The sequence below is a fragment of the Centrocercus urophasianus genome, unplaced genomic scaffold, assembly GCF_019232065.1.
Source record: "Centrocercus urophasianus isolate 14NV4802_14NV808 unplaced genomic scaffold, USGS_Curo_1.0 seq_25, whole genome shotgun sequence".
NCBI lineage: Eukaryota > Metazoa > Chordata > Aves > Galliformes > Phasianidae > Centrocercus > Centrocercus urophasianus.
Window position 1 is genome coordinate 2,312,141 of NW_024884811.1, and position 17,257 is coordinate 2,329,397.

Genomic DNA, 17,257 nt, shown 5'->3' on the forward strand with positions numbered 1-17,257 from the left:
GAGGAAGGAAGGAAGGAAGGAAGGAAGGAAGGAAAACCGCCTATGGCACCGACGCGGAGCAGGCTGCCCGACCCTGCCCACAATGTGCCACCAGGAGAGTGACACGAACATCTCCGTCCGCACCGAATCTCTCCTGCACCCCGACCCCGCAGTGCCAGGGCCGCTCCGGCTTTTCCCGGATCGCGGCTTTCACGGCGCTGGGGGCCCCTCGCAGGCTGGGACAACGCAGTCAGCCCTCTCGAGTCTCAAGCAGATGTCCAAGGAGCCGGCTGTCCGGAGGGCAGCAGGCTCAGCCCTCGGGCGGACGCTTGCGATCTGGCAGTCCCCGCGCGCCCGTTAGCCACGGCTTCTCCTCGTTCTGCCGCTCCTTTCGCACTAGTTTCCCCCCCAGCCTGTCAGACGCTGTTTAAAACGGAAAGAACGGAGGGAAGGGAAGGCGAGTGGCAGTGGCACGTCGGAGCAAGAAGGCAGAAACCGTTCTCCACACATCGCTTGTCCGTGGGCTCGTCCGTCCCCGTACCGCGGGGCAGCCCGGCGGCTCCCGCTCCGCTAAGCCCCGAGGCGGGCAGTGCGCTCCGCGGGCGGGCGATGCCACCTATCGGCAGCCAGAGCAGGGTCCGGGCGGCTCCAGAGCGGCGGTACTTAGCTGGGGCAGGACATAACGCCCGGGGACAGGGGAGACCATAAAGAACAGCAGGAGATCGGGGGGACCGGACATCCCGTAATGCAGCTTATAAGCAAGAGGTAAATAGACTTCTTCTTCTTATTATTATTACTATTATTATCACGGATAGATAGTGATAGGACTAAACTAAAGGAGGGGAGATTTAGGTTAGATGTCAGGCAGAAAAATTTTCACAGAGTGGGTAGTGAGACCCTGGCACAGGCTGACCAGAGAAGCAATGGGTGCCCCATCCCTGGAGGTGTCTGAGGCCAGGCTGGATGGGGACCTGATCAGCCTGAGCTGGTGGGTGGCAGCTCTGCTCAGGGCAGGACATTGGAAGGGTAAGGATCTTTAAGGTCCATTCCATCTCAAGCCATTCTGTGCTTCTGTGAGAATTCGGGAGAGCTGCCGGGAGATCGGCTCCCACAAAGGCTGAAGCTGCTCCGACCCCTGCATGCCCCGAGCTCCACCGCCAGAGGAGAGGGGCTGCAAAAGGGTGAGCCTGGGACGTCGGGTGCTGCCGTCAGTGATTTCCTGCTGGTTGTGAAAGAGATAGCATAAAACTGAGACAACTGTAGCACAGAGCCAAGATACGAAATGCAGGCATGTAGGCAGGGTTGTATTCATTGCTCAGGTTTCTTTCTTATTAAATAAAAAAATATATAACTCTTTTAATTATCAAAAGTAAGCAAAATAACTAATGTGTACAATTAATATAAATAAAAATTAATCATAATTCAGAGAATTCCTATGGATATGAGCATCCCTACATTTTATCAGTGTGGTGCATATGTTGGATCAAACTGCTCTGGCAATTCGCAAAGGAAGTCTGGGTGACTCCTGCCCTTTACGTGGGCAGGGGGCCTGCACCCACAGCTCCTGCAGAAGCCGCAAGGATGGAGCTTCACAGAGCTCCACAGACCATGGTCTGGGGTGCAGTCATGCTGTGTGCTGGCTGGGGCAGTCTGAGTTTTTTGCAGCAATTCCCAATCGTGCAGCAGGATGGCAGAGCTCTCCCAAGCATCACATGGACAATGTCAATCCCCAGGTGTTTGCTGAGTGTTTCGCTACCTGCAGGTGAGCCAGCACAGCCTGCACATAGCGAGCCTGACTCTGGCCTCCAGCTACCCCTGCTGGAGCTGAAGAACCCATCCTGGCACTGCTGCACCTTGCAACTCCAGCCCCAAATGTGTTGCTATTTTGGCGCATCCTTATACTTCTCACCCAAATTTAAGTCCTTCCTGCAGAACCCCAGTTTCCACTATAAAAATAAAAAAATTCCTGGAAAACATGCAATTTGCACTAATATAGCCCCCTGCGCCAAAAATTGGAGTGTATGCTGTGTTGCTTGTCGTATGGAAAGAAAACATCCTCCAGCAGTGATGTGGAACAGGATGGTGCTGCCTGACAGGGGCCATTGCAGATATAGCTGTGGTCTTCATTTCCCAGTGTCACAGAAGCTACCAGCACGGCCCCACTTTTCTTTTCTTTTCTTTTTTTTTTTTTTCCTGCATTATTCATCCCACTCTTCCAATGCTAGTTTAGAGCTGTGTATTTCTGGGTGAGAGTAATGCCACCATTAGGAGATCTGAAGGTTCTGCAATTACAGCCAGGTCTGTCTGGCCATGCATAAAGGCAATGCATCAGACGTGAAAAGCTGAAGAAGGCTGAAGGAAAATGTGGGGCTTCCTACCATACTGACTGTTGGAAAGGAGTTTCTCACCCTTGGAGATGGCCCTACCATCCACCCCTATCACGTTCCACTTTTTTTTTTTTTTTTTTCTCTTCTTTCCTTCTTCTTGCTTTTTCTTTGATCTATAATTCCTGCACGGCAAGTGCTTCTGCTGTGACTTGTGAAATCCATTTCTTGTAAGGCTCATAAAGGCCTTTAATTACTGTAAAATTTGATTAAAATCTCCCAAGAATACAAACAGAATTTGTTTCAAGTTAGATGACCCATCTAACACCAAATAAGCCTTCAACAGTAGCCAACATCAAATGTTTAGGGAAGAATAAAGGACAATAAAAATGCGTAGAAATATTTTGTAGCAGCCAGAAATCTTGGCATTATTGTTTCTTTTAAGCCAAAGATAGCCCCTGAATTTAATAGGCTGTGATGGTTTTTTTCCACTGCGAATTTGTTCAGACAGTTTATAACATCATGTACATCTGTACCACTGAGCATGTTCTGTGGTGAAATGTTTCCCAGCTTTAGCCACACATGATATGAAGCGTCTCCATCAGTTTGCTTTAAGCCAGTTACCTGCTCATTTAAGGCAACACTCCCTCATTTTCTTACCAGAAGAGGAAGTGAACAATTAATTATTTTCAGCCAAACTCTCCCTGCCATTCATGACTTCTTTTTATCACATCTTGTTTGGTGGTCTCATTTTCATTCTGAAGTGTTCTGTCTCAGAAGCACTGAATTAGTGCAGAAATAACAGCACTGCTGATAACCTTGGCCATCCATCTCTCTACACCTTTTCTATGTCAGCCCATTTGGTAGCTGTTCACAAGTGTCTGTAATTGCAAAAAGAACCACGTCTAAACAATCACTTAGCAGAGCACAAGATGTCTAAATCTGCTTTTACAATTTTCATTCGAACGTACTCTTAAAAATAATAATAATAAAAAAATTAAGCAAGAATCTATTCCTGTTACTAGAAGGACATCTGACATTCAGAATAGAGCACCAGTAGATCTAGTTGATACAGCAGAGTACTTATCACAGTAACTAGTTCCTAGTTTGCTTAGATTACATTTGATTTCACATCTCTGCTTGATACTGAAAGTTCTCTAACATTCTCCCTTACATTCTTTCTAACATCACCCCTGGGTTATTTGTTGCAGACAGGCAAAGTAAGAGAGAGATTCCATAATTAATGGATCGGATATTTCAGGTATTTTCCATTTAATTCTGCAGTGATTCGAGTAAGCCATGAAGTAGTACAAACCCATTCATGAAACTGGTGAGTACCGGCAGGTATACTTTCCTTCCACTTACAAGTCCTTGGGGATTAACTACACTGCAGTAAAAGATGGAGGAGATCGATTTTCCATCTAAAATTAAGGGGGTGTTGGGCTCCTGCCAGGACTGAAGCAGAATTAACAGCTTGCTGCTGTGGAGGTAGGACAGTCCTTGTTCCCTCCCCGCCTCTGGCCACCTGCGCCCATCACTTACCTCCTGCTGAGCACCGAGCTGACCCCAGAGGCCGGACAGCCAAAGGCAAAACACGGAATGAATCACACCCACACAGCTGTCAGGGCATTAGCATGCTGAGCACGTCCACGGCAGCATGTTGAGAGCTGCACATTTGAAAGCAGGGCAGATTTAGTCCTGATTCACCCTAGGCTAAATGTGCCATCCTTGGAAGAGACAGTGCTGTGTTGGGGTCACGTTACACCAACTTCTCTGATGTGTAACCTGTTGTCTTACCGAGGGTCAAAGCTCTTCTGTGCCTTATATGAAAGAATTCCCTCAAATTCTGCATACAGGATGTGTGCAGGATCCATCTGCTCAATTCTCTGTCACCTGTGCATAAACATAAGGTTCTGTTTATTCCACATACAGCCAGTGAGGAATATAGTGACTTCTGGCTGTTCTCTATGCTCCAGCAAGATGAAACCTTTTCTAGGCAAGCCTTTGCCAGTCTGTTTAACACCAACTGTAAGCATCCAGTAAATGCTCTTCCTAGACAATGAAGTTTGTTACGGATTTCTCCATACAAATCAACAGCACTTGATACAGCATCGCAGTACCTGAGATGGAAACAGTGCTGCCCTTAAGTTCAGATTTCCTGGGCTCCCCGTTCAGTGTTCATACCTTTAGTATCTGTACAAAACTTGTGAGCTCCTAATTCATGAATGATATCAGGGCTTTTGGAGATGGTTTATTTTTGATCCATCTCTCTCGTAGTACTGCTGACATGCCACGTACTTTGGCCCTCCTGAGTGCTGAGCAGAGCATTCTTTTGAACAAACACATTCTAAAGAGACACGGAATGTCAGATGGATTCCCTTTACTGTCGGAAAATACACTTAATATGTGCTCTTTGTGTTCACTGGCAATCAGAACAAATATTACTTCATTTCAGCCTTATTACTTATGGCTACAGTGTGAGATTAATTTCCAGAACATGATACTAAATTAACACCTCTTCTCAGTATACCCTGTTATAATTTACAAAGCACTGGCCACATCTTCCTGGACAAGTTTCCCTCTGGCACTGTGACAGGAGCTTTTGCCATTCTTTTGCCTTTCATCTTGCACACAAATCAGGAGATGATTTTCAGGTCCAACCATTTAACTCACTTTTTCCATTCCTATGCTTCTGTGCAGCTAGTGAACATTTATTTAGTAATTGATACTCTTTGATGATTTTGAGATTCTAAGTTTCATCCCTTTTTGAGAACTCATAATGTGCTCCCCGAGCTCATGCTTTGTTTCAGTACTATTGGTTTTGTATCTGTTTTGCCCTCTACAGAAGTTGTTCGAGTACAAGCAAAACCAGGCTTAAGTTTATGTTTCCCATTAGGCAATTACACAAATAGGAATGGAGAAAACAAGCCAGTGCTATTTTAGCCTTCTAAAATACTTATTCTCTGATGTAAAGTTTATTTTCTGAAGGTCTCTGTTTGCTCCAGGAAATGTAACCAAATCTAACAGAATTTCTCAAATTCAGTTCTTGAACTGCTTCAGTTGATTCCTGATATGACTCAGTGATGTGGTTTTAGGCATAATTTGTCTTCCAAATCTCTCATAGGGGACCGTGAGATCATACCTCCATTCCAGTTAATCCTAGGCTGACAGCTGGGGCTGCGTTTTCTGCAGCTTCTATCTTGGAACAATCTTTCTGTGATCCATTTTCACTTCAGTAAGTCAGCCCATTAATACATTCTGCATGTTTGTAATCATCAGTTGCCCTGGTAATTCTGAAATCCCTCTTACATACTGATGGCTGGCTGTGATAAATCTGAAGGTGAAATATTTGTTGCTTTTACTTTCAATCTTCCTGCAGTTACTTTTCTTTCCCTATTTTTTTTCTATCTGGGCGACATTCCTTTTTTGCTGCAGGTAACTGTCAATGTCATCTTGCAATCAATTCATAACCTTTCCTTTCCTTTCAGAATGAACTCAGTCCTCCTGAAATTTCTCCCCAATTCCCACTCCTCCTGAGTTCAGTTTTTCCCTTTCCTTCTGAATCAGCTCGAGGGTTTGCTTGTTCAGATCTGGTAATATGGTCTTTTTCTCATTCTTCTCTTAGAAAAGAGAAGTTTTGCTGTTCCAATGTCATAGATATCCTGCAACGAATTTCTGTATTCCTTCTCCACAGCTGTCTCACTTTCCTCTAATTTTCAGAAGCGATAGAAGCCTTATAGGAGGTACTGGTGCCAGCAGCGCCTTCGGAACAGCACAGCTTTGTCACCCCTTACCACCACTAGATGGAGTGGAAGAGGGTTCTTCATTTGTTCTCCTTAGGGCACTGGCATCCAAACCTCCGGCTAGCCTGGGCCACAGTAAGAGAAGAGGAACTGTCCCAGTTGGCATATAAAATATATATGATATAGTTAATGCATATAAGTAAGGAAACTTTATATACATATCCATGTATGCATACATACATATATATGTATATATTTGATTAAAATATAAAAAGGAGGGCAGCAAAACCATAAGACTGAAGGGATATTTGATCATGTTTTTGTGAAACTAATTCATCAGGCTGGCTTGATGGAAGTAGTTGCACTTCTCTGTGAGTTCTCAAGCTATTTGTCTGAGATTTTTGATGAAATTTTACTTTCTGGACTCCATCCATGAAAACAGTTGTTCACAAATGTACGTATTACCAAAAAGCGATGACATGAATAAGGCATCACTGTGAAGCAAGGGATATCTCTCTTTGCTAAGATAATGCTTACAGAAGTCTGATAAAGAGACATGATCAATTTTTTTTGCTGATTGCAACTCTATACGTTGCACTTGACAATTCTCAGGTAATATATTTATGTCATCTAAAAAAGGAGTTGTAAATACATTTAAAAAGAAAGGGAATGGGGGGAGAGGGGCTTGGTGCAATCATGAAAGATATTATCAAATCCCTTTATCAAAATGGAAGGCGTGACTGCATATTTTTCTCTGTTAGCAGAACTGTGTTTACCCAGTGTATCATAACGCATAAGATTATTTGCTTACCCTGAGTTACCACTGCACTTTGTCCTCCCCATGGCCCATTTTCAGCCCAGATTGTTCCAACTGCTCGCTGAAGTTTGGTTGCTGTTGAATGGTGAGGGCTGGGCCACTTAGCAGGGCAGAGCTGCCACCATGATGGTGCAGGACAGGGAAGAGCTGCAGGATGGGCCGGGCTGGGCCTCATTCAGCAAGTGGGATGTGTGTTGGATATACCTGTTATAGTTACAGAAGCAAGAATTTTACTCTTTGACAACAAAAAAAGTGTTCTGTGCTTGGCAACTTATTTCCAAATCAATACCCAGCTCTGAAACAGCAAGGAGAGATCATCAGAGCAAATTAAGTCTGCACACACATTTTAAGCCTGGATATGGACTCACAATGGGAATTACTAACATGGAAGTCTTAGCATTAAGGAACATAGAAGGATATTCTTAATACTGTCTGATAGAAAGAAGAAGAAAGGGAATAGTTTACTGAGGATATTCCAGAGCACAACTCAAATAGGAGACATTAAAACACAAAGTGAGATGCTGAACTCAGTACTGGGTTACACTGTACAGATTGTGGGAAACATGGGGATTGTCCTCAGAGCCAGATGAATGCCAGGTGGGCCCCAACCCAAAGGGACCACGGCAAGCCCAGAGAGAAGTGTGGCAGGCTGAAATAAAGACATGGTCATAGGAGATAAACATACATAAACAGGTCTGAAAGTATGACATTTAAACATTTTCAAAGAATCATAGAAATGTTTCAGTTGGAAGAGATCTTTAAAGGTCATCAAGTTCAACTTCCCTGCACTGAACAGGAACACCTACAGATAGATCAGGATGCTCAGAGCCATGACCTAGAATGCTACAGGCACAGGACATCTATCACCTCTCTGGGCAATATTCTTCAGTGCTTCATTACCCTTACTGTAAAAAACTTTTTCATTATACTCAGCCTTAATCTCCCCTCTTCTAGTTTGAGATCACTTCCTCTTTTCCTACTACAACAGGTCCTGCTGAAGATTCTGTCCCCTTCCTTCTTATAGTCCTCCTTTAGGTACTGAAAGGCTCCTTAAGGTTCACCTTGGAGCCTTCTCTTGTGGATGCTGAACAGCCCCAGCTCTCTTAGCCCATCTTTGTAGGAGAGGTGTTCCATCTCTTGGATCACTTTTGCGGCCCTTCTGGACACACTCCAACAAGCCCATGTCTCTCCTGCACTGAGGACTCCACATCTGTATGCAGTACTCCAGGTGAGGCCTCACCAGCGCAGAGCAGAGGTGCAGGATCACCTTCCTTGCCCTGCTGGCCATGCTTCTTTTGATGTAGCCCAGGACACAGTTGACTTTCTGGCTGTGACAGCACATTGCTGGCCCATCTCCAGTTTCCATCCACCAGTAGCTGGAAGTCCTTTTTGTCAGAGCTGTGCTCCGTTCTTACATCCCTCAGTTTGTAGTTGAGGTTGCCAGGACCCAGGAGCAAGACCTTGCATTTGGCTTTGTTAAACTTCAAGAGGTCTTCCAAGGCCCTCTGCTAAGCCTGTCTGGGTCTGCCAGGACAGTGTCCTGTCTCTCAGGCGCGCCATGTGCACCCCACAGCTCGGTGTCCTCAGCAAGCTAGCTAAGGGTGCACTCGATCCCTCTGTCAATGTCACTGATGAAGATGTTTGGGTGCATCACACCCAGTACAGACCCCTGAGGGACACCACTTGTCACTGACCTCCATCTGGCCGTTGTGCCATTGACCACCAATCTCTGGGCACAGTCTTGCAACCACTTCCTTGTCCATCGAACAACCACCCATCAAATCCACACCTTTGCAATGTGGAGAGAAGGATATTATGGAGGATTGTACCAAAAGCCTTACTGAAGTCCAGACAGACAATATCAGTGCTCTTCCCTCGTCCATCGGTGCAGTTACATCACAGCAGGTCAATAAGTTGTTCGTGCAGCGCCCGTCCAGCAATTCTCTCAGTCTCCTTGCTGTGGCCGCAGACCCCCGGCCGCGGCCCCGCTCTGTGGGCGGAGGGGACGGAGCCCGCCCCGCCGCTCACCCTCCCGGCCCCGCCACGAGTTAGGGCGCCCCCTGCCGGGGCCGATGGATGCGGCAGCGGCGCATGCGCAGCTCGGCGCGGCGTGCCTCCCTTCCGGCCGCCATCTCGCTCCCGGCCGCGTGCTGTGCCCGGACCCGCGCCCCGCCCGCTCCGATCCCGCCGCTCCGACAGCGCTACGCCCGCTCCGGGAAGGTAAAGGGGGGCGGTCGGGAGCTGCGCAGGGGGCTGCCCTCCTGCTGCGGGTAGCGGGCTGGCTGGCCGAAGGCAGGGAGGACGGGGCGGGCGGGTTGACCCCTCTCTCCGACACGGCGGCGGAGCCTGCGGTGAGCCCCGCTTCACCGTCCTCTCGTTGCTCCCGTAGATGAAAGAGACCATCATGAACCAGGAGAAGCTCGCCAAGCTCCAAGCGCAAGTGCGCATCGGCGGCAAGGTGGGTGCCGCGCCGGGCTGGCGCTGGGGGGGCAGGGCAGGGCACGGCCGGGGCTGGCACAGCCCTGCTGCTGCTGCTGCGGGGAGGGGGTTTGCTCGGCGCGGCTCACAACGGAGGATTCCACGGGGCTTTGTTTGGCGTCTGCCGAAGATCGGGCAGTCTGAAGTCGGGATGAAATGGGGATCTGCGGTCTGAGTGGCTCTGCGTGTGCTTCGCGTGGGTTACTGGAGAGTTGCTGTGTTATTGACGGCGCGTCCGTCGCTGGGGTGTGTGTGTGCTGGCCGCGGAGGCGTTCGGCGTCGGTGGCTGAAGAGTGTGCTTGCAGCTTGCAGCTCTTCACTGTCTGTGGTCTGCTCGTCCCGCAGAAACGTCGTGTGGAGCTTAGGATGTGCTGGTGATGTTGTCGTTCGTTGTTCAGACGGGTCTGTGAAATAATTTGAAGGTGTGAGCCGGGTTTTTATTTTGGTTTACGACTGGAGTTGGTTACTGGAACTCATCACAACAAAATTGCAATGTGAGCGGAGGTGGCTGATTACTGTGGGTGTGGAGGAGGCAAAGGGAAAAGTAACTTCTTGTTAGAAAGGGCTGCGCATTGCCTCTGCTGGCAGGCTTTAACTACGCTGCACAGCTGTAGACTTGCAAAATCACTGAAATGTACTGTGATCCCTTATATGAAACTTATAGCTGTTGTGTGTGGTATCAGTGTGGCTGAATGCCACTTACTCCAAACCGTTTTAGAGGCCTGGTAGGTGAATGTGTATTTGAATGTAGTGAATTGAGGGTTACTGTACCCGTTCTTGTCTAATATACAGGTGGTAGAGGTACGTGGACAACGTGTCTTGGCATGATCATGGCAGAGTTTGCTTACTGAAGACCTGTAGAAGCTTAAATCTGTGGAGATGAAAGCAACAGCTTTTAATTTAAATGATCGGATTGTCTGAAGTTTGATGTCTGTACTTAATGCACATAAAAGTGTGCGGGCAGCGTGTTCCTGCATAGCTTTTCATTATAGGCATAATATTTTAAGATTGACTGAAATGTCTTTTGTCCAGAGAAATGTAATACAGGCCTTATCTTATCCTGTAACTGTATCTCAGTTACAGGTTAGTTAAGGTACTAAAATGAAACCATTTCTCACGTTGCTTTCTGTTCCAGATTGATGGGAGCAGAGAATGAAGATCAGGCTTTCTAGACAAATGACCAAACTCTTGAGCTGTGTTCTTCAAAGCTGTATTTTCACATAAATTTTTATCTGTTGTTGTCTTTTATTATTTGTTATTGGATTATGCTAGAAGTATTAGCATCAGCCAGGTTTCTAACTTCAGCCATTTCGTTCAAAAAGAAATGCAGGAATTGATTTATGCAGCGAAGCTGCAACACATTTTCTTCTTGGATTAGTATGAAAAGGGAATGCAATTTCACACACCCTTGTTCATTCTGTGTCAGGTCTTATGGTGCAAGGAAGTATAGAATGATGCGTCCTTTCTCGTAGGTATAGGTATCTTCATATAGACTTCTCCATGGAAGTAATTGTCCCTTATTACAGCTCTGTGTTTCTAGGGATCTAAACCTTGCTTTTGCTTTCTGAACTGAGGTAGTCTGAAATACCATGTGAAAATATATGTGAAAATTTTTAAATGTATCTGCAAATATTTTGACAAAATGTGTTCTTTAATGCATGGGTTGGCCTATCAGATGAGGGTGTTGCTTTGGAATAAAACAGTTTTGGGGTGCTCTCATTTATTAATGATACAGATAACTATGGTTTCTGACTTCATTATCAGAATTTGTCTACAACTTCAGAATAGCGAACTAAAGAAGAATTCATAAGCTTTAAAAATTACTGAAGGCTGTACTCAGCCTTTGGTGTTATACCAAAGACAACAAAGGTAAGTATGCAGTTTTTCTTTAAGTGGGATAGTGGAAAATCTCCAGTCAGAGTTGTGAAGTACAGTGTCTCTGGTGAACTGCTTCCTAAAATCTCACATTTCTCACAAGCATTCAAAGCTGGCAGTAACGCAGTTGGAAAAGCATGTGCTGTAACTCAAGAATTGAACTTTGTGTATTACTTTGATTTATACGTGACCAGAGTAGTTATATGAATTAGGATTAGAGTTTGTGAGAAACTATTTAAATATTGATTTGTAACTTCTTTTTTTTTTTTTTTTTTTTTTTTTTTTTTTTTTGCAAAGGGTACTGCCCGTAGGAAGAAGAAGGTTGTCCATAGAACAGCCACAGCAGATGATAAGAAACTTCAGTTTTCTTTAAAGAAACTTGGAGTCAACAATATTTCTGGCATTGAAGAGGTAACTGTTTCAAAGGAGGAAGTACTCTTCTATATGTAAAATATATCAGTGTTAGAATTCTGCTAAATTATACTTTGAACTTGTCTGTAAATCAGTAAGTCTTGAGTTTTAGGAACTACAGCTGTTTTCCTGCTAAACAAAACAAAAAAAAAGTGCTAAACTACTTGAATTATTTATTATCTTGCAGGTAAATATGTTTACCAACCAAGGAACAGTTATTCACTTCAATAATCCTAAAGTTCAGGCATCTCTGGCTGCTAACACTTTCACTATCACTGGCCATGCTGAAACAAAGCAGCTGACAGAAATGCTTCCTAGTATCTTAAATCAGCTTGGAGCTGACAGTCTGACCAGCCTGAGGAGATTGGCAGAAGCCTTACCCAAGCAACGTAAGTTGAAACTTTAATGCATTTGATGCTGGCAGCTAACATGGACTTATTTGTATAGCTGCAGTGAAGTTCAGTGCACTCTGTCTGCAGGCGTATTATGGCAAAAAGAAACAGAGCTCTGAGGTCTTATTTATAGGTCAATTCCAGTGAAGAGCACGACCAAAATAAAGCAGAGTCATAGCTGGTCTAGGTCTAGGGTGTTGTAGCCAGAATTGATTTTATGATGGTTTACTTCCATGCGTGGCTACCATATTTTTACATACATAGTTCTTTAAAGCCAGATAGATCATTGGTAAGAGTTAGGATTTAGACGGATAAACTTCAGGTGTTTATTTTGATGAATTGAATGGAAACATAAATATGGTGGTGTGGGGTGGAGAGGCTCGGGTACAGATATCTTGCTTCTGCTTTGTACCCTCGTGGATGTGGTGAGGATACTTTTTGCATGGGCTTGCAAAAATCACACTACTTGGAAGAAAAGATGTTCTAATTCCTGTGTATGTAGTAGAATGCAGAACTGGTATGAACATTAAATTACATAAATTTTAGATTTGAATATTTGGAAATTGTTAGGGGAGGACAGGCTTGCTGACTCTGAGAATGTTCCTCATTTTCTGCTCGTATAGTCTTCCTGCTTCTCAAAGAAGAATGTTAATTCCACTGCTTACAAATTAGAGAACATGCTAAAGGGAGGAAATGAAGAAAGCTTATAATGTGTGCAGTTTCAGGCAGTAGTGAACTTGTTGTGTTTCTTCTTTCTGTGCTTTGCCGCAAGGAAAAAAGGGGTTGTCTTTGCATTCGTTAGGTCAATTTCCCAGATAAAAAATCCTGCTATGACTAGTTTTTGGGAGGAAGTAAACTGCTTATTTCCCTGTGGAGCTCAATTTCCTTCTTCCTAACATCATTTTTATCTTCTGTCTGTTAGTGGTGGGGCTTAGAAAAGGGAAAGCTTGAAGCTTGAGTCTCATAACGAGATGGATTTATTCTGAATAATCTAAACTGCACAGTTTTAATACTAGAGAAGCCTGTTTTTAAAGTGCTTGCTTTGCATGACTTGTTAAACGGTTGTTTTTACTTTGGGTGAATGCCAAAGCAGTTGCACAAAACTAGGTTTTGGTATTGTCTGCAGGTTTGGAAACCTGACATCAAAGAGCGAACTGTCTGCAATGACTGCATTTGCAGGTGTTGAAGTAAATTTAGTCTGGTCTCGGAGTTGAGTGAATATGAAGACAGTTTATGAGAAAATAATATTAAAATGTCATATTCAGCACTTGAGATGCTCTCAAGCTGTGTCAGCTTTCTGCTGTTAGAAACAAAAGAATTAGCACTGTCCTTGTCACAAGCCATTTCTGACCAAATTTCAAGTATTCGTCTGCTTCTCTGGATATCAGTGTAAAGCGATTTCAGGCGACTGATGTAAATGTCCTTTCCTTAATGCTTTTCTTGAAATCAGAAGGATTAATTAGAATAAATGGAAGTATTAAAAAGTTTTGTGCAGCTTAACCTAGGTAGTACAGCCAAGAATAGCAGTAAAAGCAGTGGCACAGGCACCTAGGGACCTTAGGTACCTATTCTTAGCATTATCACAGAATGTGGGGGTTGGAAGAGAACTCTGGAGTTCACCTAGTTCAGCTCCCTGCTAAAGAAGGTTCCCTGCAGTTTGTTGCACAGCAAAGTATCTGGACAGATTTTGAATATCTCCAGAGAAGGAGACTCTGCAACATCTGGGTAGCCTGTTCCAGTACTACTGCAGTTTCACCTATGCTTGCTGATCTGTGGAGATGAGCATGGTTAAATCACAGTAGCTCTGGCAAATATAATAGAGGTTAAGTCTGTATTGATAGAGATGTGGGCCAGAACACATTGTTGCCTTGGCCTATTAGGTGTAAAATTGTGCATCTGATTCTCTGAATTCTTCAGAGAGCAGCAGTATCTCTTAATGTCTCTAATTGTCTGCTCAGTGTTCCACAGGTTTGCAGTATTTTTTTTTTTCTGGAATGTCTAGGATCGTAAGGATTCAGATACATTTTTTTTCCTTGTGAGTTAATGGTGTTTTAAAAAAAGATGAACTTTGAGAGCCACAGATTACTCTGTAAACAAAGATACTTTCAAGGGAAACTGGCAGAACACTGCTATCATGCAAAGCATGGGATATCTAGATACAAGATATTGACTAGTGAACTTTATATAATATATGGGCAATGGGAACTGCTTGACTAGTTTTAGATTTTTTTATTTGGCAGGAAAGTTTTGCAGAGCGCTGCAGCTTAGCTTGGACTCTTAGATAATGCTTACAAAAAAACCCCACAAATTTGTCAGAGTACCTGTGTGAGCTGAAATAATGCTTTTGAAATACTTGCTTTTGCAGCTGTGGATGGAAAAGCACCTCTTGCTACTGGTGAAGATGATGATGATGAAGTTCCAGGTAAGAACAAACATGAAACCTGAGAAAGAGGAATTGAATTTTGCTTAGAGATGGCATATGTAGCATAAGATTTGGCCAAGGAGAATGAGAGTCCTTGTCCTAGACTGATCATTGGCCGTTGTGCAGTTGCTCCAGGCAGAATTTCATTGTTTTCAGATGCCATAGTAGATTAATTGAATAATTGGTTTGAAATAGCTGTTACTCTTAGACAGGACAGAAATGCTATGGCTAGGATCACTGTTTAATCCTCAGTAAAAGGGCTGGGAAGAAACTGCATTTTCAGTATCACTTTGCTTAGGTATGGTTATAGGAAAGCTGTGTTATGTTAGAATTCTGGTTTATAATGAACCACCTAAAACATTTCTTTAAACGAGGAAGGTGAATTCTGAAAGCTCTTACATGTTATTCAGTCTGTGTTTTGTAAGGCTTTTTTTTAATGTCTTAAGCACTTGATATGAAGTAGAACTTCAGAAAAATGTATTTGGCAAAACAGAAGTAGGTCCAATTCACATTTCGTTGTCTTTCTTTTTCTAGATCTTGTTGAAAACTTTGATGAAGCTTCAAAGAACGAAGCAAACTGAAATAAATTTTACTTTCTGAATAAACTTAAAACTTGAAAAAGCTACATGGAGCTGCTGTTTTATATTGTGACTGCTTTTTTTTTTTTTTCTTCTAAGATCTTGGGATCTGTAACATTTGGAAATTTATTGAACCTGCAGCTCCTTCTAGTTATTGCTTGTACACTATATTGTTTTTGTGGCCTGGTTGAACAAACCTCTGCTTTGAAATATAATTGCTAATAAATTTCTTCCTAGACAAAATTTTTGAGTAACTTGTATACAAGCAAAACCGTATCTTTAATGAACTTTGACATACAATAAAAAATCTATATAGTAGAGTTTCTAGTGTGGCTTTTTGTCAGAAAAAGCAGAAGAAATATTGGTTGTAAGTATTAAGCAACTTACAGAAGTCTTGCTTTTCTGCAGAGCGTTTTCCTTTTGCAGCAACAAAACTAGCTTTAAGAAAAAAAATTCTCTGCGCAAGTGAGCATTTTGGGTTTAAAATGTGAATCTCCAGTGCTTATATCTCAGAGTACATGCACTGACTTTCAGGTGCTTAATAATTTACTGAATTTAAGAAACGTATGTATTTCTGAAACACTTGCTGGTGTTTTAGTTTGGTGGCAAGCAGTTAACATTGGCATGTTGGGGGTACTCAGATTCTATGCTTTGTCTTCAGGGAGTTTTTAACAGGTTTTTCCAGAGTACAGCTACCTAACGATGCTTGTATGCTACTGTCTCGGTGTTGCAGTTTAACCTAGCAGGCAGCTAAGCACCATGCAGCTGTTATTCCCCTCCCGTGGTGGGGTTGGAAAGTGAGAAGGGGGAAAAATGGAATATGTATGTATATAAAAACATGAAATTTGTGGTGCATTTGCTCACCGCCTAGCCAGTTGCTTCCTCCCTTCACTCTAACTCCTGCAGTTTTATTATTCCTCGGGATACTGCATGGATAGTATGTAATACTCTTTGAGCAATCGAGGTCATCTGTCCTCGTTCTGTCCGCTCAAGGCTCTTTGTCTCGCAGCCCCTTGCAAGCAGGGCTGTGTGAGAAGCTGAAAAGTTGGCTTTTGTGAGAACTACTCAGTAACAATTAAAACTTTGGTGTGTTGATTATTTTTATACTAAATTCAAAACAGAGCACCATATCAGCTGCTGAGACAATTATGCTAGCCGAGTAGGACACCTAGTATTTTCATTTCACTTATTTATGCAAGTCAATTACGTAGGGGTGTGAGATACTGGAAGGAGCAAAAAGCCTTTATAGAATTGATTATCATTCTTAAGTTTATGTTTAGCAAATGATGTTTGGGATGTGTTCTATAATGATAGACTAATAATGATGTTTGGGGATCTGTTCTTTACATTGTTTTTGTGTGTTTGAGAGAAAGAGAACTGGTTTCTTGGATACAAGGAAAACTTCTTAAGTTCCAGTGTGACTTTTGTCTATATGGTGCTCCTAGAGTGAGCTGTTTAGATTTGTGAGTCTTTGCTGCCAATTATAGGTCAGACAGCTTCCATAATAAAACCTAAGCTTTGTATGCAGGGCTGGTGGTTGAGTGCTCTTATGAGGTTGTCTCTTTAGTGCAAATACTGCTGAAGTGCAAATTCATCCTGTCCTGCGAAGAAAAAAATCCATGGCAAAACTTTGGACAGGAGATAACCATAATATGAGGTTTGCATTGTACTCAGGGAAGGGTGGGGATGTGTCTGACCTGCTAGGCATGTTTGATATGATGTAAGTGAGCTATTGGGAAAGAGTGAAGGAACTTGTTCCAAGCCAGGCAGCTCCTGTGATTTCAAGGAGCTGGATGTGAGTGTAACCACCGACATCAGGTGGAAGAATTTACAGTAACAATTTCAGTTCATTCGTCTCAGTTTGCAAGTTCTTTGTCAGTAAACTATTTTTTTGTTTGTTTGTTTCAAATTAATTCAAGTAAGAAGGTTCATTGAGTTCTGACAAGAAGGTGGAAAAACTACACTATGCAAATGAGTGTTGAAATGGATGTGGTGACCCTAACCTAACAACCCCACGAAAGATGAAAAACTTTCTGTTGTGGTGGTTATGATTGTTTTTGTTAAATCAGTAAATGAGCCATGTCATGTAATTCAGAAATACTCTATTGAACCACTGCAGCCCATGATTCTGAAATATTTCATACCAAGTCTTGTCTTGTGCAGTAACTTAGTGGCTTGCTCTGATATTCTAGACTGTGTTACCCTTTCCCTACTATCTGATACACGTGGTTTTAAAAC

General features: G+C 43.3%; 1 protein-coding gene and 1 long non-coding RNA gene across 3 annotated transcripts; one reads left to right on the forward strand and one right to left on the reverse strand.

The window, feature by feature from the left end:
- Positions 1 to 1,215: 1,215 nt before the first annotated feature.
- On the reverse strand, positions 1,216 to 8,878 carry LOC122164146. 2 transcript variants are annotated; one of them, XR_006170136.1, is made up of 3 exons: positions 8,558 to 8,878; positions 6,858 to 7,067; positions 1,216 to 4,196 (listed from the first exon to the last, which is right to left on the reverse strand). It is a non-coding gene; the product is annotated as an uncharacterized LOC122164146 (long non-coding RNA). The 2 variants fall into 2 exon arrangements; XR_006170135.1 differs by lacking the exon at positions 8,558 to 8,878 and adding an exon at positions 7,925 to 7,964.
- A 61-nt stretch (positions 8,879 to 8,939) lies between these two features.
- BTF3 (basic transcription factor 3) lies at positions 8,940 to 15,066 on the forward strand. Its single transcript, XM_042825943.1, has 6 exons — positions 8,940 to 9,083; positions 9,253 to 9,321; positions 11,514 to 11,627; positions 11,815 to 12,016; positions 14,385 to 14,441; positions 14,976 to 15,066. Exons 1-6 carry the CDS (start codon positions 8,940 to 8,942, stop codon positions 15,020 to 15,022), a joined length of 633 nt encoding a protein of 210 aa, XP_042681877.1. The 3' UTR covers positions 15,023 to 15,066.
- Positions 15,067 to 17,257: the final 2,191 nt, after the last annotated feature.

Bases quoted from the DNA above. Each gene is read 5' to 3' on its own strand.
- BTF3 (XM_042825943.1), top strand. From the start codon at position 8,940: ATGCGGCAGCGGCGCATGCGCAGCTCGGCGCGGCGTGCCTCCCTTCCG. The intron at 11,628-11,814 runs GTAACTGTTTCA...ATTATCTTGCAG, and splicing joins ATATTTCTGGCATTGAAGAG to GTAAATATGTTTACCAACCA. The intron at 12,017-14,384 runs GTAAGTTGAAAC...TTGCTTTTGCAG, and splicing joins AGAAGCCTTACCCAAGCAAC to CTGTGGATGGAAAAGCACCT.